This window comes from Geotrypetes seraphini, chromosome 7, assembly GCF_902459505.1.
Source record: "Geotrypetes seraphini chromosome 7, aGeoSer1.1, whole genome shotgun sequence".
NCBI classification, from domain to species: domain Eukaryota; kingdom Metazoa; phylum Chordata; class Amphibia; order Gymnophiona; family Dermophiidae; genus Geotrypetes; species Geotrypetes seraphini.
Window position 1 is genome coordinate 37,994,320 of NC_047090.1, and position 22,593 is coordinate 38,016,912.

Sequence of the window (22,593 nt, forward strand, 5' to 3'; positions counted from 1 at the left end):
CATTGCACTAATTGTTAGATTACTACTTCGCTCCATATTACTTACGTGGCATCATCTGCCATTAGGCGCCATGCCTAGCTGGCTAAATAATTCTGGATAATCGGGGAGGGGGGGGCAAACGTCTAGCATATTCCAATAAAATAGCAAAGGACAAAGCCCAGATTCCATAAACGGCACTGTTATCGGCGGCCTAAAGAAAACAGCCGCGTGTCAATCGTGCAAGGGCGCCATTTTCAGAATCATGGCTATGTGAAAGGTAGGCGGTCTACCTTTCATGAGAATCATGCCTTTGGAGGCGCCTTACGACGCCTAATGACACTTCCAGAATTAACCATGCCTATAGTAGCTAGGCACCTCTGTGTTTTGTTTTTGTTTTTTTTTTAATTAAGTTTTGTTTTTTAATCAGCGCAGCCAATTAGTGCACTGATTAAAACCAATTAAGCGCACCTACCACCACCGAACTTCGGGCGCTGTTTTTAGCATCAGGCCCAAAGAGCTTTCATAAGAAGATTAAGGGGGAATAACTCAACCACATGTAAGAAAATATTTTTTCAGTGAGACTTGAAACAGACTTCTACTGGAGGTTCGAAACATCATTAGCATGCATGAGACCCACACAAAAGTATCTTTATAGCAGAGAGAAGGTGAATACCATAGAGAAGATCAGATCAGTGACTAGGTAAACCAAATAGTCCTTTTCTACCATCATCAACTTTTATGATACCCTGAAAAGCAAGACTATGTGTAGGTCCTTGAAGACCAGCCTTGGCCTAGTCTTATCTTTGAAGACGCTATATAATAAACCGGGATTTTTAGCTCCAGTCCATGAGGGCCACAAACGTATTTGCTTTACAGGGAAACCAAACTAGGTGAATTAGCTTTACTTCTAGATCCAATGGATTCCTTGATGAAAACTCATTGGACCCATTTTTGGTGCTGTGTTAAAAGGTCCCACTTGAACTTTTCTAATCATTAAATAACAAATGATTGAGACTATTTTTCATTCTACCATTCAATCTTGACATCCTTAGCTTGCGTGACACCTTCTTACATAATGAAGAGGTTTCAACACATACATATCCATGGCAATGTCTAGTTGCCCCATACAATGGCAATGTGTCGCCATTAGATATCAATCCATCCATTAGAAGCAGTTGTGGAAATACTCTTCAGTTACAATCGTGCTATAAATGTCGCTTCAGTGTTTCTTCTATATGCAAAAACACGTTGGGATCCTCAATAGTTGAAGTTATCTGTAAGAGAGAAGAAGAACAATATGTAATAAGATGTTGACTTGCCAATCTTATTAGTAAGTGGTGTTGCCCTTTGAAAAATCCTCAGGCAACTAGTACAATGGGCATTTAATTTAATCTGCGTACTTGTATAAAGTAAGCAAATTAATCCCTGGGGTTTTCACAATGAAAATCCTATGGCTACTCAGCAAGCCTGCCACAAGCTCTGCCCATTTCCTACACAGACGGAGAGGGCAATAGCCACAGAAAATTCCTTGGATAATTGTCTTTCCAATACTATAGCGCAGTGTGCCTCCTGAGATTTCAGGTATGCCGCGGTACACTGGGAAAGAGGAGAGGCGCAGGATGACTGCTTACAGGACGTGCCTCTCTCCACCAGAGGCACGTCCTGTAAGCAATCTCCCGACACCGGCACCTCTTCTCTCTGCTGGCCCTTCTCTCCAGCGCAGGTCCTTCTCTCGGCTCAAGGCCCGTTTGAAGGGACTTTGCGCATGCGCCGACATCGGCACAGGCCAGCGCACTCCCGAGTGTCTCGAGCCGAGGACACCAGGTTTAGCGTGCCCCGGCTCGAAAAAGTTTGCGAGACCCTGGTTTAAAGGAATAGAGGCCAACATATCTGTTGTACCGAGGTGAGCAGTAACTATGAATCAGACTCTGGCGCAGGGATGCGTTTCCTACCTGTCATGGTATCCATAAATCTAATCCATCTGGAGACATTATCCTGGAGAACCTTGACACAATCAATACTATTACAACGAGAGACAGGCATAACTAAGATTTTCTATAACAAGGGGACAGTGTAAAACAGAACCCTTAGAGTCCCTTTCTTTGATTCAAGTTGCTTTATTTTATGCTTTTCATTAAGACACTAATGGAGTGATTGTACAAGGCCAGAAAGGCTTTTTCTTTTACAATTTTCCCTTGGCTGGAGTTCATATAGGCCGTTACACCCAGAGCACAGCAAGCTTTTGTGAACGCTTTTAAAGTCTGGATATTACATTGCTGAATGAGTGCCATCCATTCTCACTGAACACTTCTGAACTTACAAAGAAATGACCCTTAGTTCACTCTGTGGAGAGCACGTAAAGGTCTTGTTCGGCTAACTTTGAGATTCAGAGTTAGCCAGACTCAGCAAGCCTGCCACAAGCTCTGCCCATTTCCTACACAGACGGAGAGGCCAATAGACAAGTTTTGCTGCTCTAATTTCTTACTTCCCTCACCAAACTATCTGACTAAATATGGTCCAGGTGAATTGTAGCCTATACAAAATTTTGGCCAGAAAAAGGTGGCTCTGTGAGTTTTGTTAACATTCATGGAATGCGATTAAACCTCGGCTGATATTCAAACTGAGGGCCTGAAATTAAATGGACAAATATGGCCAGTTAATTTCAGAGAAGCTATTTGAGCAGTCGAGCCAGGCGTAGCAGTAGCAAACACGTGGAGGGGCCTAATCGAAAGGGACGTCTAAGTTCGTTTACGTCCATCTCGCAAGTCATCCAAAGTAAAAAAAACAGCTTAAGACACTTTTTTGAAAGATATGTCCAACTTTTTTTTCGTTTCGAAAATCGTCTAATTATACGTCCTGCTGATCTGATCGTCCAAGCTGCTAAATCGTCCATCTTTCTACCACATTTCCGTCCAACTTCAAAACGCCTAGAACAAGGCCTGTTGGACGTGGGAGGGGTCTGAAAAGTGATGGATTGAACACCCAAACATGCCACCTAAATAGAGTGGTACCTTCTGCTATGAACTCCATAAAAAGGGTGCCATGTCTTCTCCTCCCTACAGCTCCCTTAGAGGTCATGGTAAGCCCCCAAAACCACCTCCAGAATCCCCTAGAGTAGACCCACTTATCTACCACCCCAATAGCCCTTATATGCCAGTACAAAAGGGTTTTGGGGGTGTATAGGGGAGTGCACATGTTTAAGTATCAATGCAGTGATTACAGGGGCTTATGGGCATGGGTCCTCCTCTCTTTGGGTCCCTAACCCACCCCCAAGACGACTTAAGCTACCTCTGGGCTGGACGACTAGGCTTTCCTATGCCAGGCGGCCAGGTGATTATGGTCTGGAGGCTGAAATTTAGAGTTGTGAATAAAATTTTTATGGGGTGGGTTTGGTGATCACTGGGGTAGTGTGTGGGGGTCTGTGTTATGTGTTTGAAGTGCTTATCTAGTGAGTTTAGGTGGGATTTTGTGACTTAGACCATGTTTTACATGGTCTAAGTCACAACGTCCAAGGTCCGTTCTGTTGTAAAACTTTCGGTTTTACATGCTGTACGACTAAGTCTAAGCCTGCCCACGTCCCGCCCAACTCCCGCCCTCGACACGCCTCCCGAACCACCCCGTTTAGCTTTGAACGTTGAGCGGCACTATGAAGGCCTAGGTTGTTTAGAAATACGTCCAAAACCCGTTTTATTTTCGGCGCTTTGACATTTTTGAGAAATGTTCGTCCAAGTGCTGACTTAGGCCGGTTTTTGGACGTTTTTCTCTTTCGATTATGAGCCCCATACCTAATAAAAACAAATCTTACTGAAAATATGGAGAAAACCCATTTTTATACGCTAAGCAACCAAACCAGGAGCCCCTTTTACAAAGCCACGGTATCAAGTCCCATGCAGGAAATGCAACGCAACCCATTCAATTCCTATGGGCTGCGTCACATTTGGCGCAGGGACTCGGTACCACGGCTTTGTAAAAGGGGCCCTAGATTATTTGTCGGCCACATTACTTTTTTTTTTTTTTTAATTTGAAATATTTTATTAGAATTTTGAAATTAGAAAAGTTGTACAAGCAAAGATGTGGATATCAGCTCACAAGCAAACTCCAGATTCTGTAGCAAAACAGAATAATATCTCAGGCAAAAGTCACAAAAGAGCAATAACAAATTACAATACAAAGAAATAGATATCCCCTCCAACGGCCACATTACTTTTAATGGAACAGAAAAACATATCAAGGGCTAAATTCTGTATATGGTGTCCAAATAATCAGAGCAGAAAAAAGTGCTACGCTTATGCCTGGGAACTGCAACTAAAATTACGTGTACCATTTGCACCAACGAAAATGTGGTGCAAAATGTCTGGATGCTCTTATCCTATAATTAACCTGTAACTTCAACTAAGGCCCCCAAATCCACAAATGACCTGCCCATTTCCACATCCCCTTTGACTCGCGTCTACATTCACACACATAATCTGTAATTGATTTCAATTAGCACCAATAATTGCTCATTAAAATGCTAATTAACATCACTTACTAGAATGTTTTTCAATTAACATAATTGACTAATTAGCACCAATTGCTCATTAAATGCTAATTAACATTTGCTAATTAGCATATTATTCAATTAAATTGTGCATGCAATTTGGATATGCACCCAAAGTTGTGAATGCAATTTTTAGCACTTTTTATAGTATTTGGGGCAAGAGGAAGCCAAAATGCAGAGAATTGCGCAGTATTGCGAGCAGTAATACACGCAACCAAAGAAGGGTGTGTGTATACAATGTGAATAAATAAATATTAACTAATGAAACAACAGAGAACTTGTGGCTCTAATAAAAGTTACAATAACTTGCAAATATTCATGCGGTCTCCCCAGGGCCAATATGGCCAACAGAACAAAGTGCCTTACCCTGACAAATTCAGATTGTTCAGGACTTGAATTATTTCAAAAGCATGTAAATACGATCATGTCACACCTCTTTTGATCAAAGCTCACTGGCTTCCTATAGATTATTGAATTTCCTATAAAATAATGTTGCTAACTTACAAGACCAAAACTTCTGGCCAACCTGATTTCATTAACAGGCCATTAATCCCCCATACCTCCTATCGTACATTGCGTTCATCTAATCAAAACTTGCTATCCATCCCCTCTTAAAAATACATTAACACTATGCGCACTAGCATTTTTTCTGACACGGCCCCTACCATCTGGAATTCAGCGCCAAATTATATAAGAGAAATTACATCCCTTGATAAATTTAAAAGTAACTTGAAGGCTTTTTTTTTTAAAGACGCATATGGTATATAATAGTCCTTTTAAGGACGGTAATGGAAATCTGTTCCTTGCCATCTTTTAATCATTTTAGCTTATTTTACACAATTCTAGACCAGGGGTGCCCAACACGTCGATCGCGATCGACCAGTAGCTCAGGAAGGCAACGCGAGTCGATCGCGGAGCCCATCCCGGGCTCCGTGATAGACTCGTATTCCATCCTGATCTATTGAGCCGATCAGCCTTCCTCTCCAGTGTTCTCTCTAGGGCCTTTTAGCTGGGCAGTCCACCCAGCTGTCATCTGCTGCTGCCGCCGCTGCTGAACATAAAAAAAACAACAAAAAAAAACGGTTTGGAGATTTCAGCCCGTAGCGAACTTATGCTCCGTGGCTCTAACTTGTGCGTGCTGGCTTCCCTTCTCTTCCCTCCGAAACCGGAAGTTATGTCCGGGGGGGGGGGAAGAAGGGAAGCCGGCACGCACATGTTGAGAGCCCTGAAGCAAGCGTTCGCTACGGGCTAATGCAAGAGGCAGGTTAGTGAAGCATTTGTTCTTCTTCCTGCCGGGTCCTGCCTACTTTCTGTTTCCGTGAAGGCAGGACCCGGCAGCATTTCCCCCAATATGTTGATCACGATCTTGGACTGATCAGCCTTCCTCTTCCCGACGGCAGAATTGACGTCAGAGAGAGGAATGCTGGTTGGCCGAAGCAGGGAGAGCTTGGGGCCTGTTATTGGTGGCGTTTGAGTCCTGGTCCCCGATGGCAATGGCAGTGGCAGTGGCTTGGGGGAGGGCAGGGAGAAAGAAAGAAAAAGGGCAGGCAGGGAGACAGAAGGAAAGAAGAGAAACAGAAAAAAAAGAAAGGGAGGCAGAGAGAAAGAAAGGGCAGGGAGAGAGGAAGGAAAAGTTGGGGGAGGGAACGAGGTCTGGAGGAGAGGAAGCATACAGGCTAAAAGAAGGGAAGAAAGATTGGATGCACAGTCAGAAGAAGAAAGTGCAACCAGAGACTCATGAAATCACCAGACAAGGTAGGAAAAATGATTTTATTTTAAATTTAGTGATCAAAATGTGTCTGAATTTATATCTGCTGTCTATATTTTACACTAAGGTCCCCTTTTACTAAACCGCAATAGAGTTTTTTAGCGCAGGGAGCCTATGAGCGTCGAGAGCAGCGCTGGGCATTCAGCGCAGCTCCCTGCGCTCTAAAACTGCTATCGTGGTTTAGTAAAAAGGGAGGAGGTATTTTTGTATGGTTGTTACTGAGGTGATAGTGCATAAAGTCATCTGCTTTGACCTCTTTGAAAAACCCTGGAATAGGAATGATAATTAACATTTTCTATGCGTACAGTGTGCGTTGTGTTTTTTTTTTTTATTTTATTGTTGGTAGATCATTTTGACGTGGTCATTTTAAAAGTAGCTCGCAAGCCCAAAAAGTGTGGGCACCCCTGTTCTAGACTTTTTATACTTTGTTCCCTTTCCTTTTGTCTTGATCCCTCTTCCCCTCTCTTTCTCTTCATACAAATTGTATTTCTGCCCTTCTCAATCTTGTATCGGTAAGTTTATGTTCGTCAGTGCGTTTGATTGTAGCAATGTTTGTAATTTGTTTTTAATGTACATTTTTATTATATACTCTGTTTTTATATTATGTAAAACTGCTTTGAATTTTTAATAAGGCGGTATATCAAATTTTTAAATAAACCTGAAACCTGAAAAATGCATCCAGCAAACGAGAGAAAATACACAATTTCTGAGATCAAAAGAAAGACACTTTACTTGGTAAGGCTTGCCATTCACAAGTGCAGAAAGCGTGGAGCGAGGTATCTTGCCAGAACGAGTCTTCGGTAGCTGTTTTACGAACACGGCTTTTCGGAAAGCTGCAACTGGACCAATATGTTGTCTAACAAGTTGAACAATTTCTTCAACAAGTTTTTCCTCTTCAACATTTATACCTGGGGAGAGATTCCATACAAAATCAGTGCAACTATTAATAGGGCAACAACATTCGGAACCTTGGAAATGTCTGATGGGATTGTGGGAAAATTCTGTCTTTTTGGACCTGAGTTGGTCGCTGAATTGTAATGGGTCTGGGTTTCTTGTTCCTTTGGATCCTAAGTCCTGTCTTCTTAGATTGAACAACCATCACAAAAAAAAAAGGTACCTACAATTTTCCCATCCACACTGAGTGTATGTAACAATAAAAAATGACCCTTCTCCTAATGCTGGATTAACTTATACCAAAAAACTACTGTGGTAATATAAATTAAATAATATATGCACAGATACCTGGAGACCTAATGAGCTGTTAGTCTCAAAAATAATCTCACCAACCGATTATTGCATATATGCAAAAATAAAAATAAAAAATAAATTTTAATGGACAAATGTGAATATAACTACACTTCATTTAAAAATAAAGAATATAAAAAACAGTTATCTCAAAATGAAAGATTCATTGGGCCCTGACATGTTTCGATTACTGCTTCAGGGAACCCAATGCTGGCTGTCATATACTTCTCAAAGAAACCAGGGTCCCTACTAGCTGTGAAAAAAATTTCTCAACATCTCATTAGATCTCCAGGTCTCTGTGCATAGATTATTTCATTTATATTAATGCAGTAGTTGTTTGGTATAAATTAGTTCCAACATTAGGACAAGGGTCTTTTTTTATTGTTTCTTGGATTGTACAACAGAAGGGGGTGTATGGTGGCAAGTGCAGTCTAAAGAAATAGGTCCGGCAGGTCTTCATGGCTGGATTATACGTTTGTAGCTCATAGGAGAGCTTCAAAAATTAAGAGAGAGACAGACATTATGGCTATGATCCACCCATGAGGAATGGACTCACCTTCATGTGATACTTAACACAGGAAGTGGGGGGAATAGGAACAGATTTGAGCTCTGAGGGGTGATTCTTGTTCTTTATTTCCGTTATACCTCAGGTATTGGGTTTTGTAGTCATTTGCTGGGATTGGGGTGGGTGAAGGGGAGGGGGATTTTTTCATTCCTTTGTATTTTGCTCCAGGAAAAATTTGATTAATGTAATTTTGAAAGTTTTTTTGTAATATCACTGTCTGTATACAGTCTCTTCCTCTGTTCTGTTTGTGCTATTGCAGTATATAAAAATAGTTATTATTATTTTGATTTTAGTTTTGTGATTTGTGCATTTTAAACAAAAACTTTTCTAATAAAAATTAAATGATTCAAAGACTACAAATACTAGGGGACTCTCGATGACGTTACATGGAAATACTTTTAAAACCAACTGGAGGAAATTTTTTCCACTCGGAAAAGAGTTAAGCTCTGGAACGCATTGCCATAGGATGCAGTAAGGGCGGGTGGCGTAGCTGGTTTTAAAAAAGGTTTGGACAAGTTCCTGGAGGAAAAGTCCATAGTCTATTATTGAGAAAGACACGGAGGAAGCCTCTGCTTGCCCTGGATCGGTAGCATGGAATGTTGCTACTCTTTGGGGTTCTAATATCTTGTTACTCTTTGGGATTCCGGAATCTTGCTATTCTTTGAGATTCTGCCTGGAATCCTGATACTCCTTAGGGTTCTAGAATCTTTTCTTACTCTTTGGGATTCTGGAATGTTGCTACTCCTTGGGTTTTGGCCAGGTACTAGTGACCTGGATTGGCCACCGTGAGAACGGGCTACTGGGCTTGATGGACCATTGGTCTGACCCAGTAAGGCAATTCTTATGTTCTTATTTCCAATGGAGTCATCTGTTGCCTGCCATTTTGAAAGAATATCGTTCAAGGCAGTTCAGGGTCTTAATAAGCTGCAATCATAGACAGAGATTAATGGCAAATTCTGTAAGTGGGCCCTTCGCTATAAGCTCCCCCATGCAGCACAGTGAGCCTCAATTCTATAACATCTGAGCGCTAGATTCCATTATAGGATAGCAGCGTATTCTGGCATTGGCACACCTTCCATTTAGTTGCCTGTAATTACATCAGCCACAGACCTTCCTCTGACTGCCTAAGGGGTCCTTTTACAAAGCCGCAGGCGTACTGAGCGTTCCATGGTCATTTCTGTGTATGCAAAGCACGTGCGAAAACATTTTTTTTTTTTTTCTATATTTTTCACAGAGGAGGCATGTCTGGGTGACAGAAAGTGGGCGCATTTATACAAATCGGTTGCTGTGCTGGCACTGTCTCGCGATGATTAGCACAGGTGTAGCATGTGAGTCTCTTCTGCCTACAAAATAGGTGGCAGTAGGGGTATCACGCGCTAATGGGAAAATTAACACGTGGCCATTAACAGAAAAATCTGAAAAAAATCTGCCATTTTAACCCCTGGGGAATAAATGGCCTTGGCGCGCCGGAAAGACCTACATAAGGGCATGCTAAGGCCACTTTTCTCCCACAGCATTGTAAAAGGGGCCCTAAATGAGGGAAGGGTGTGAGTAACTGACAATATTCTGGAAGTCCCGCCCATTCCCCATCCACATGTATGTTACCCTTGTATTTTGAGTTCAATTTGCCATTGAACCGCAATTCACGCAAGGCCTTCTCTTTGTAAAGTTATTTCCAAATATTTTAATCCTTCTTCGTTCTCTTTCCTATATTGCTTGTCGTTCTCCCCAATTTCCTTTCGTTTTATAGTCTACCTTGTCCGGAGGAAGTCATTGTCTCCCAAACTAATTGTCTGTCTGCCCCATTTTATTGTACATCGCGTAGAAATTTTGAAAAAGTGATTTTGTCAAATTTTTTTTTTTTTTTAATTTTATAAATTGCAGCAGTGTATTACATTTGTTACAGAATAATTATTACAGAATTATTTTCATAGAATACACCAGTTCATACAGTTAATTATAAAAAATATTATTTTACCCACCCACCTTTCTTATCAAATAATAATAATATACAGAAGTAATTTCATAGAATATATATATCAGTTTGTGTTTATCAATTAAAAATAATACCAAATAAAACCAAAATTTGATATACACATAAATTTCCTTCAAGTATCTCCCACCCTCCCACGTCAAATTTTTTAAAATAAACTTGAAAACAAATCACATTACATATCTCCTTAAAGAATAGCACTTAAGGCACACACTCGCAAGTGGTCATTTGGCAACTATTTAGACTTTAAATAATTTTGGGCCCCCTTTTACTAAGGTGCATTAGCCGTTTTAGCGCGTGCTAAACACCAAGGCGTCCATAGATTTATAATGGGCGCATTAGCATTTAGCGCATGCGTGTATATTTAGCACGTGCTAAAACGCCTTAGTAAAAGAGGAGGGTTTATCTTTTAATTTTGGATTTTGTCTTCTTTTTACTTTTCTATGTTTTAATGGTGTTCCTTTCTCTTTTTTTTTTTTCTTATTATTTGTAAACCATATCAGAGAGGAAATACTCATGGATAAATAAATCCAAGGGATCTTTGAAATGCTTCTTATTCAAAGATGCTTTTGAGCATTGATCTCAGGCCCTCGAGGAAATGATATCCATAAAGAAAATCCCCCTCCTTTTTGTTTCATCCCTTTCTTCTCTTTTTCTTGATTTTATCGTAGTTCTACCCTCTTCCCTCTCGTTTCTCTTGTTTGTCAGTTTTCGGTCCATGTAATTTTTTTAATATGTTTTTATCATTTTACATTGTACATCGCTTAGTAAAAAAGATAAGATATTAATCAAATACATATTAAACTTGAAGCTGTTGCTAAACCGAAGTGCGGTCAATATTTTTTAATAAACATTTTAGCATACTCACACATACAAAGAGGTGCCTAGTTACAGCATTGACCTTATAATGCTCCTCCCCAGAATGTACGAGCCTTGTTCTTACCATTTCGTAATACGCACAGCGCTAAAGGGACATGACCTTTTAAAGGATCTTCTAATCCAACGACCGCACAATCTACCACAGCATAATGGAAGAGAACAGACTAAAAAATAAAATTAATTAATTAAAAGACACCAAGTAATACAATAAAATAAACCAGTTCATTAATAAAACTGAATACCGGTTCTCTCTGTTACAAAGTCCTCTTTGGCATGGCACCTACTTACTTATCCGAATTATTTTCCTTTACTCAAGCCAAGCATTCACGTACTTCACACAGTCTTTTTAATTTTCCATCTATCAAAAGGCTGTTGTTACTCAAAAGCCACCAATCTTTGCTTTCTTTATCAGGCAGCTTTCTGGGACAGGGAATTGAAACTTTGCTTTTGAGTTCCATGTTCCATGTTCCATGTTCAAAAGCAATTGAAGACATAACATAACATTGTGCTTACTGACCGCGCAGCCAGAAGTTTAACGCGGTTTACAAAAAGTTATACAAGTAAACATGTTACATGAAATAAGATGATTCATTAAACAGTCAAATATTTAGAAAAAAGATAGGTCTTCAATTGTTTTCTAAAATGGCCATAGGAATGGGTAGTAAGCAATAATATTCGGAATTCGTTGTCATGAAGAGCTGCCTGAGATGCCAAAGTATGATTTAGAAATTTCTTACTCCTGCAACCCTGGACAGATGGAAAATTAAACAAAGGATGAGTTCTTCTACTATGTCTGTATGATGCTAAAGAAAATCTATTGACCAAGTAAGAAGGAGCTGTACCAGAAACAGCCTTGTAACAGACACAGCCAATGCAATTCGCGATAAAAGGGTGTCACATGATCAAATTTCTTCAGGCCATAAATCATTCTGACCGCTGTATTCTGTATTATTGTAAGCCTTGCTAATTCTTTCTTGGTGACTGTCAGATAGATATTACATTAATCGAGAAGACTCCGTAGCAACGATTGAACCAGTAATCTAAAAGCAGTAAATTCAAAATAAGATCTAATTGTTCGCAATTTCCATAACATGAAGTGGCATTTACACTCTATAGCATCTATCTGGGCATGCATTGTAAGATGATGGTCTAAAATAACTCCCAAAATTTTAATCGTTGGATAAATTATATACTGTTGGATGAATTATGTACTTCTGTTCACCATTTGATTAATTTTCTTAGTTTGTATTATTTGTTACATTCTGTAAACCGCATTGAACTTACCGGTTATGCGGTATAGAAGTGATTTCTTATGTTATCTGCTCGAAATTCAGTGCTATTTAACCAGCCAGCAACTAACCAGGGGTGGGCAACTCCGGTCCTCGAGGGCCGGAATCCAGTCGAGTTTTCAGGATTTCCCCAATGAATATGCATGAGATCTATTTGCATGCACTGCTTTCAATGCATATTCATTGGGGAAATCCTGAAAACCCCACTGGATTCCGGCCCTCGAGGACTGGAGTTGCCCACCCCTGAATTAAGCGCTGAAACAGTGTATATAGACAGTTATCTCCGCTGAACATTGGCGCTTAGCAGCTAAAATTTAGCCGGCCAATGTCGCGCAATAGCTGCCAATTTTAAGCACAGACTGGCCAAGTTAAGCAGCAAAAACGGGCCACGCAAATAACTGGCCAGCGGTTAAAATCAACTTAACCAGCCAAAAACTAAACCGGATAGTCAATGCCGGTCGCTGGAAATAGCCCAGCATTGAATATCCAGGCACCCTGCCGACCACGGAAGATGGCCTGCTTCCCTTCCACGGTCTGTCAGACAAGTTTCAAGTTTATTGAAATTTTGATTTGAACGCAATATCAAGTATTTTCAATGCGTATAACAATGATAATTTGTGGGAACCATTTAAAAACAATAAACATACAATCATATCCATAGTGAATTGAAGATACATAAGGGAGGCAGGGATAATTTACCATTGTTAAGAAAAAAAAATTAAAAACAATGAGGGAAGAACAGCATCAGGAAGGGTATTTTAAAAAAAAAATTTTTTTAGGTAAGATTTGATCTAAAAATAAATGTTTAAATGGGACTTGGTCTAAAAGTGAATAGAAAGATCGGTGACCTATTTACACATCTGGTTAGATTTAAATATTTTGTCCTAAGTTTTTTGATAGAGGGAGAAGAAAAAAAAAAAAAATCCAATCTAAGATTCATAGGCATCTTTATATAGGTAACTTTTTAGTCTGCTTTTAAATTTATCTAAAGAGGTTTCAGCGCGTAAATAGATTGGTAGCTTGTTCCAAAGCTGGGGTCCCAAGATCAAAAAGATTGTAGTTCTTCTAGTGCCTATTACTTTCAATGACCCCCATGTCTTCTCCCTACTTGTCCCCCACCCTGCCCTTGGCAGGCTATCACAGTCCTGTTCGCTTAATTTTTACTCTATGTAAAACTGATCCTATTTCTTGTATTTCCCCCATGTCTTCGTTGGCTTCTGGTTGAAGCAAGATTATTATTTAAGTTTTAATGTTTTCTTTTCACAAGACAAAGGGCTCCTTTTACTAAGGTGAGCTAGGGCTTTAAACGCGTGGAATAACGCGTGCTACGTTGCCGTGCTCTAGGCCTTAACGCCAGCATTGAGCTGGCGTTAGTTCTAGAAGCGTAGCGCACGGTGTAACGTGTGGTAATTTCCTGCCTGCGCTAAAAACGCTAGTGCACCTTAGTGAAAGGAGCCCGAAGCACCAGTCTATATGTATGATCTTTTTGATTTTCGGTCAACTCTAGGGACTTATGCATTGAGATATATCAGTCCTTTCAATTTCCCTGATCCTAGAGAGGAAAAGTTAATAAAATTATTTCATTTCCAGCTCGCCTTAGGTCATTTTCACATTATAGACAATTCAGAAAATATTATAGACATTATAGACAATTTACTAAAAACTTTTCTTTTTTTCCAAAACGTTACTGATGAAGGTTACGGAAATGTGTGAGCAATGGAATCCTTTACATTTGTCTTGGTGGGGGAGAGTCTAGACGGTTAAAATGACGATCTTGCCTGTGATTTGCTACCAAATGGGAACGTTACCAGTGTATTTCCTTTTATAAAAAGTTAAATACTATTTTGAGGAAATTTATTTGGCTGGGGGAAAAAGCGAGAATTGCTCTAGTATCTTTACAAAAACCAATTGCGGAGGGTGGGGTAAATTTTCCAAATTTCTATAGGTATCATCAAACCTACATTATGCATCAGGGTATGTATTGGATCCTCCCTGAGCTCATGTAAAATCTGCCTGACTGGTTATGGTTGGAATGGCAACTCCTGTCGCCATTGAGATTATGTCATGTTATGAGTATCAAGATGCCTAGATTATACAAGGACAATAGAATTTTACTAGATACTTGGGAAACTTTAAGATTGGTAGATAATTTAACACCTATTCCAATATGTAAATCCACGTGTCAAGATTCTTTGGCTGAACTCCAAGATTCAAATTGGCGGGTTTTAAGGTCATCTGGAAGCATTGGATAAAGGCAGGTATTCATATTTGAATGATGTCCTATTAGATGGTAAGATGCTTGACTTCTCACGATTGCAACATTTTCTAATTTTTAGTTTGTGGAATTTTATCCATTATCCAAAATGGTAATAGGTACAAGCTGAACTTGTTCAGACATAGGCAGAATAGAACGCCATGCTTCCCCCCTCGTTTCTCCAGAGTCATTCCACCACCCACATCTCCTCCCCACCACGCGTCTCTTCTGTTCAAATGCAAATCAAATGGCTGCTCGTCTTACAATACAGCATTCAGCTCTGCAGTACTGCACTGTTCTCTTACACAATAGATCTAGGTTTTCAATTTTATCTAGGACCTACAAGCATATAAACCGCAGTCTCGGTGAAAACTGTTTTATGACGTTCAGTCTACCTCCTCAGAGTTTAAAAAGTTCAACAAGAAACTCCACACTTACCTCCTCTAGGGCACCTGCTGAAAGTCTGTGGCCAGCAACATTGATTACGTCGTCAACTCGAGAAAGAACGTACAAATAACCCTCTTCGTCCATATACCCGGCATCCATGGTATCGTAGTATCCCTGAAAAATTCAGTGGGACCCCCAAATCGAAATGGAAAAAAAATATATATATAATAATGTTAGACTGTACTTTCTGCACCGCTTAAAACTGGTTAAGAGGTTCTTTTTACTAAGGTACGCTAAAAGCCAAGAAACCCATTTTATACCTAAAGACTTCTTAGCCCTTAGTGTGTGCTAATTGTAAGCGCATGCTAAATGCTTTAGTGCACCTTAATGAAAGGACCAATGTAACTAACAACCTGATATCATTCCCAACAGATATAAAATAGAGAATGACAAGGGGACAAATTTTTCCCGTCCCGGCAGGAACTCATTTTCCCGCCTCGTCAAGCTCTTTTCCTGTCCCATTCTTGCAAGCTCCGTCCTCATCTGCACAAGCCTCAAACCCTTTAAACTCATAAGTAGCAACATTCTAGAGCTCAGACTGTGATGTCATAATGCCTCATTCCACCAATGCCTAAGCTCCGTCCTCATCTGCACAAGCCTCAAACCCTGTAGACTCATAAGTAGCAACATTCTAGAGCTCAGACTGTGATGTCATAATGCCTCATTCCGCCAATGCCTAAGCTCTGCCCTCATCTGCACAAGCCTCAAACGCTTTAAAATCATAAGAGTTTGAGGCTTGGGTGGTTAAGGCAGAGCTTAAAGGAATGGGGCAGGGACAGCGACAAAACTCGCGGGGACGGTTTGGGGAAATTGAGTTCCTGCGGGGACGGAGATAAATTTGTCCCCATGTCATTTTCTAATATAAAATACAAGACATTTCACAGCAAATCATTCAACGGCCAAGTAACAAAAATGTGGAACTCGCTTCCCATTCAAATTCGTACACAGTATAGGCACTGTTTTGCAAAAATCTGAAAACACGGCTTTTTAAGAAATCCCTACCAGGGGTCCAAAGAGACTCGGACTAATAACACTAGTTAGACTAATAATACTAGTAAGACAATGTTAATGGTCAGCTGCTATATATGATATATTACCTCAGAGAGAATGTATAATTTCATAACAATTTCCAATACAGCTTCTTATATCCCGCAATTTTCGGCAGGGAATCATTGCGGCTCACAGCAAGAAAGATTCAATTTGTGATTCCAGATTTAAGCGAGTAGATTTAACATAGATAGTTCAGAGTTGGAGGGGAGTGATAAAAGGGCGCGCTAGACCGCAGATAGCATTTGTATCTACAAGAGGAAGAGGTACATCTTTAGTCTTTTCCTGAGACTGAGCGTGGGAATCTGCTGCAGGTGAGTTGGTAGATTGTTCCAGATGTATGGTCCAAGGAATTCGCTGAGAAGATGGGAAAGGTCATTTAAAGGGTTGTGTAAGTTTTGAAATGAGGAAAGCGTGTGGGAATTTGATAATTTTATGTAAGCATGTTAAAATTTCTTTGTAACATATTTAACTCTATACACAATTCTATCCTCTATAATAAAACCCTAAGCGCGCATGCGCTCCTACAACGCCGTGATCCCTGACAGCGTGGCCGTGTTCGATTTGAGGCGCGCGGCGGTGAGAGCAACGGCAGGAGGGTGTCCTTTGAGGTGCTGCAAGGCGTCCGGCTGCTACTGCTATACAGGGAAGTGGAGGGGGAGAGGGAAAAGGGGCTGCTTTGGGGGGAGGGGTGTGCTGGGGTGCAGGCAGCAATCTTGGTTTGCTCGGGGGGGGGCCCAGAGAGAGATAGGCAGGGGGCCAGGGAGAGAGACAGATAGAAAGAAAGACAAACAGACAGGGGGCTAGAGAGACAGACAGTGGCCAAGGAGTGAGAAAGGAAGAAAGACAGACAGGGGACCAGGGAGACACAGACAGAAAGAATTACAGACAGACAGGGGGCCAGAGAGACAGACAAAGAAAAAAAGACAGCGTCCAAGGAGAGAGAGAGAGACAGAAAGAAAGACAGACAGACAGACAGCGGCTAAGGAGACAGAGACAGAAAGAAAGACAGACAGACACATCTATTCTAGCACCCGTTAATGTAACGGACTTAAAGACTAGTGTAACAATAAGTTGCCTGTAACCCATCTAGAACTCTAATTAACCTTTTAATTGGCAGATGATGAAACGGTTGCTTTATGTAACTTGATGTTGAACGAGAGCAACAGCACCAAGTAAACAGGCATTTGGAGACGCAGATCTCCCATAAGAGCCATAGAAGACACCCGCTGCTTCTGAGCAACAATGCCACATAAAGGGTTAATGAGGATCTGGAGGCACATAACACAACACGGCATACCATAACATGCTCTAATCGTGCCAAACAACAGTATACAAAGTGATGGGGACGTTCCGGGACATCAGTAAAATCCATCAATTTTCGATTCAGCTCATTTCAGAAAGTCCACAGGGTTCAAAGTCATTGGCCGAGAATGAGAGGAATCCCTCGATAACTCCTTCTCCCTGTGGAGTATGAAGGTAATTCTATAATGTGGATTCAACAGCCAATGAACAACAAAACTACGTCCGATACTGGACAACTTAAAAAAAAATCATTGGAAAGTCCTTTCTTTGTTAAAGCTTGAGGAAATATTCAGCAGGTGTGACTTAAACATTAAATTGAAGAAACAACTCTGAACCTTTATTAAATTATTTACAATTGCGCTTTATGTGCTGTGTTTTGTAAACTGCGCACGGATCCCCGAGTTAGGTGTTGCTAGACATCCACAATTAGGGTGCCCAGCGGTGTCTGATGTAGGTGTCCTATACAGAATCTGGCTAAGTGCCTAAGTCTAGGTGCAGTCGGTAGCGCAGTAAGGGGGGGGGCACCGACATCCCACCCCCACCCATAGACCTTCACTAGCACCAGCAACTTCTCCTGCCTGTTGCTCATGCCAGCCGGGTTCCCCTCTGAATCATTTCCGGGTCACAGGGCCAGGAAGTGATGTCAGAAGGAAATCCAACACTGGCGCGAGGAGCATGCTGGAGAAGCCACTTTCAATGAAGTACGGGGTGGGGGGTTGCGAGTGTGTGTGTGGTGGGGGGAGAAGGAGCAGGGGAGAGGGCATGGAGGGGCTCCTATCATTACTACGCCACTGGGTGCATTTATAAAAAGGTGAGTGTGGCAAAGTGGTTAAAGCTACAGCTTCAGCACCCTGAGGTTGTGGGTTCAAACCCTATGCTGTTCCCTGTGACCCTGACAACTCACTTAATCCTCCACTGCCCCAGGTGCATTAGACAGATAGTGAGCCCACTGGGACAGGTAGGGAAATGCTTGAAGTAGCTGTATGTAAACCGCTTTGAGTGTGGTTGTATAACTACAAAAAGGCGGTACACGAGTCCCAATCCCCCTAATCTCTCATATGTTTGTATAGTAATAATTCTGCAAACTGATTTGAGACAAAAATATAAATACGCACATTATACAACACTCTGTGATATCAGTGCGAGTGTGCTTTTGACAAGCTTCAGAACCCGAATTTTTACAAGCATATCTTAAACTAGTAAACGTTAATGTCCTGTGTTGCTGTTTATTCAGGCATTTAGAGGCCTAGGCTAGCGATAACGCAGCGTTCTTCTCGCAAACTAAACATTTGCTAAAAAGACGTCACTGCCAAGAGCTCCAATTCATTCCATGACACAATTTTGTTCCTGGTCAGGATGCGTCTGGGGTACAGTTAATGCTTTTGGCCTCCGTCATTCGAGGAGCCTAGAGCAGAGCATCTCAATGAACTGAGAGGATAGAGGCATTCATCAAATAGGGAAAATCTAGAACCGTGAAGAAAGGCTTCAAGAGGCATCTGCTGAAATGTTAAACATGACTGATCTCAAGGGAACCAAATCCAATGCAACAAAGGTCGGAAAAATCATTTTATTTTCAATTTAGTGATCAAAACGTGTCCATTTTGTGAGTTCATATCTGCTGTCTATATTTTGCTCTATATTTGTCTATTTTTCTATAGTTGTTACTGATTGCATATTTTAAAAAGTCATCTGCCTTGACCTCTTTGAAAAAAAAATATATATATAAATGACAATTAACATTTTCTCTGCGTACAGTGTGCTTTGTGTGTTTTTAATTTTGTGGTTACCATTATGTATTAAATAAGATATTGTGTGTACATGAAAAATGGATGAAAGAAATTGCGTTACAATTAGTACTATTAATATGGGAGTAGGGGGTCTGGGGCGGAGCTTAGGCAGGGGTACTTGGTAGATTTATGGGGTTCTGCGGGAAACCTTCTTCATGTCATTCTTTAAAGAGAGAGGAAAGAATCAGAGTATGAATGGCCACAACCACTGACCCGCAAGCTTTGCTTTGAAGAATGCTGGTGTAGAAGGACTGAGGTTGAAACAGACACTACAGAATGACAGTCTCTGGTATCCAGAGCAGATATTGTGATGTCATAATGCCTCATTCCACCAGTGCCTAAGAGCCAATCACATCAGTGATGTCACAATGGCTTCATTATCCTTGGCTCACATAAGAATCAGAGTATGAATGGCCACAACCACTGACCCACAAGTTTTGCTTTGAAGAATGCTGGTGTAGAAGGACTGAGGCTGAAACAGACACTACAGAATGGCAGTCTCTGGTATCCAGAGCAGATATTGTGATGTCATAATGCCTCATTCCACCAGTGCCTAAGAGCCAATCACATCAGTGATGTCACAATGGCTTCATTATCCTTGGCTCACATAAGAATCAGAGTATGAATGGCCACAACCACTGACCCACAAGTTTTGCTTTGAAGAATGCTGGTGTAGAAGGACTGAGGCTGAAACAGACACTACAGAATGGCAGTCTCTGGTATCCAGAGCAGATATTGTGATGTCATAATGCCTCATTCCACCAGTGCCTAAGAGCCAATCACATCAGTGATGTCACAATGGCTTCATTATCCTTGGCTCACATAAGAATCAGAGTATGAATGGCCACAACCACTGACCCGCAAGCTTTGCTTTGAAGAATGCTGGTGTAGAAAGACTGAGGTTGAAATAGACACATAAAATGACATGGGATTATTTCCCACGGTTATGCGCGGGGACGGGAATGGTGATGAATTTTGTCACCGTGTCATTGTCTATTGAGAAACACTGTTTTAGACTACCTTACACCATTTCAAGTTTCAAATTTTATTGAGTTTAATATACCGACCATCAACATGTATCTGGCCGGTTTACAGTGCTAAAAAAAAAAAAAAGATTAAAAGTAAAATAATAATTATATATATATGGGGAAGAGTGAACATTAAAAGACAACAGACAAAGACTTACATGAATTTGAGGGCATTCATCATGCTCACAGTGGTGGTAGGCGGCCTAACGCGCCTACGGAGGAGCGATTCTGGCGCCAATTTTTATGAGCTGGTGGCTGCCTTGAAACTTAAAACACGTCATTTAAATAGCTTTTTTTTTTTTAACTGAGCTTGGGCGCCAACCAGTACCTAAGAATTGGCACCGGTTAGGCAAAATAACGCTCAGAATTTAGGAAATTGGTTGGTTGGGCCGAGAACTTTCCAGAACCCCCTCATGAAATACAGGTGTCAAGGGTTAACATTTATACACTACATACAAACTTTGCATTATGTCAATTATAAAGCATCACAACTTTCAAGGCAGCTTATCTATTCATGCACCAAGACAATAAAGATCTTTACCCATAGAGTAGTGTTAAAATAAGCTTCTATTAGCATTCCTAGGCAAGAAAACATGAAAATAACGCACCAGAGAAGCGTGTGCTTAACTCAGCTGAAAAATCCACCTGGGTTTTCTGCAGAAGGCACAAAATTCAAGCGTGTCTTAGTAGCTGGGGGTTTTTGTGTGTAATTTTGAGTTTCTTTAATAAAATAAGAATGCCATGACCTACTTTAGGGCATTTTGACTTGTGCAGAATGTACAAGAGCATGAAGTTTTTTTTTTAACAAGGCACTGTATATCCATTCCTCGTAAAAGAGATCTAATGAGCAATACAACAAACCAAGCTGAATCAAACAAATGCATTGTAAAAAATCTCCATCCTTAAGCTGGATAAGCCTGTGTGAAACAGCCAAGTTTTTAATTGCTTAAAGAAAGATAAATTCAATTTGCTTCGCTGTGAATATTTGGAGATAACTTGTTCCACCACAGTGCTGTGCAGCAAAATGTACTTGTCACAGAAGGTAACAGCTTGGCTGCAGATGGGACAGCCGGCTGGTTCTTGCATTTCGCTGGTTGTTGACTATGCAACTGTCAGCGGGTGCTACAGAGTGGCTGTTACCAGCTTCTGATGGCACTCTTCCATGCTAACTGCTGGCCCCTGCCCATAAGGCCTAAAGCCTCCATCCCTTGCTCTGGAACCCAGCAGCTGGAACTCCGCAGGGAGACGTTAGCAGAGGGCATAAGCGGGTGATGCGAGGGACAGCTGGGAGTCTGGGGAGTTACTAAGAGCTAAGCTGCCATTGGCGGGTAGAAGATACATGTAGGACTCTAGAGCTTATGCTGCCAGGGTTTCCTGGTGCCACCAGTGGACCTACTGCTCAAGCCGAACCAGACACAATCACATGGAGCTGCTCATTAAGAATATCCTACTGTAGGTGCAGATCTGCTGGGCATTGGACCAGTGGCAGAGGATTAAAGATGAGGACCTGAGACAACTATGACCCTTCAACCCTGATGCTGGCCCTACATTTCTGGAAACTGGGGGCTCATCATAAGGCTTAGGATTGCCAGATTTTTTTGGGAACTAAAATCTGGATCCATGGCCCCGCCCCCAGGCCTGCCTAGCCTCGCCCAGTTCCACCTGAGGCATGCCCCATTCTGCCCCCCCCCCCACCAGCCCTGCCCCATCAACCTGTTCACTTGTCGGGAGGGCATCTGAGCATGAGCTGGTGTGAGGCGATGATGTCACTGCATGCATTGCGCATGCGCAGATGCCATCCCGACGTCGCTCCTAGCTGGAAGCTTTTCAAAACCCGAACAAAGTGCCGGGTTATGGAAATCCGTTCGGATGCCCGAGCATGTCCTCTAAAAGAAAGACATGTTCGGGGAAATCCGGACGTCTGGTAACCCTAATATGACTGGACAGTTTTGGACAGTCCCTTTCACAGTTGTGATTGATATTAAGAAATTTCTGGAAGTGCCATACCACACGAAAGCAGAGGAAAGTTTTTTAAAAAAAGGATAACAGAGTGGTATAAAAATCTCCTGGGAGTGGCCCGGCTGGCGTAAAATCTCAAATTAAAGTGATTATTTTACCATCGCTAAAACTTACCGGAAATTTTTGGAAATATATATTCTTAAAGGCTTCTTCATTTTCCCAGAGAGATGAGAAGGCTCCAGGAGGCAAAGGTAACCTGAAGTAAAAGGAGAAAGAAGCTGAATTAGAAGCAACACCCTACAACTCCCCCCCTCCAAGTTAAGTTCTTCACCCACAGTACTGTAGAATCGTAATTGTGGCAAGAAACTCTGGCAGTGGAACCACCGCCAATACTTTGAAATTTTTACTTTAGAGTCACATACATTCTAAGCTATGCATACAGACGAAACCAATATTACTAGTCAATATTCAGCTGGCATTTCTTTAAACGCTGTTGCCAGCTAAACTA

At 41.3% G+C, this 22,593-nt stretch overlaps 1 protein-coding gene across 4 annotated transcripts in view; it reads right to left on the reverse strand.

The window, feature by feature from the left end:
• Positions 1-383: 383 nt before the first annotated feature.
• ACSS3 (acyl-CoA synthetase short chain family member 3) overlaps positions 384-22,593 on the reverse strand; it is a 182,983-nt gene continuing 160,773 nt past the window's right edge. For all 4 annotated transcript variants that reach the window (XM_033951908.1, XM_033951907.1, XM_033951906.1 and 1 more), the window contains 5 exons: positions 22,260-22,341; positions 14,951-15,073; positions 11,034-11,133; positions 7,020-7,195; positions 384-1,253 (listed from right to left, as the gene is read on the reverse strand). In XM_033951908.1, coding sequence (XP_033807799.1) covers positions 1,185-1,253; positions 7,020-7,195; positions 11,034-11,133; positions 14,951-15,073; positions 22,260-22,341 — 550 coding nt within the window. In that variant the 3' untranslated portion in view covers positions 384-1,184. The remainder of the gene's footprint in view (positions 1,254-7,019; positions 7,196-11,033; positions 11,134-14,950; positions 15,074-22,259; positions 22,342-22,593) is intronic.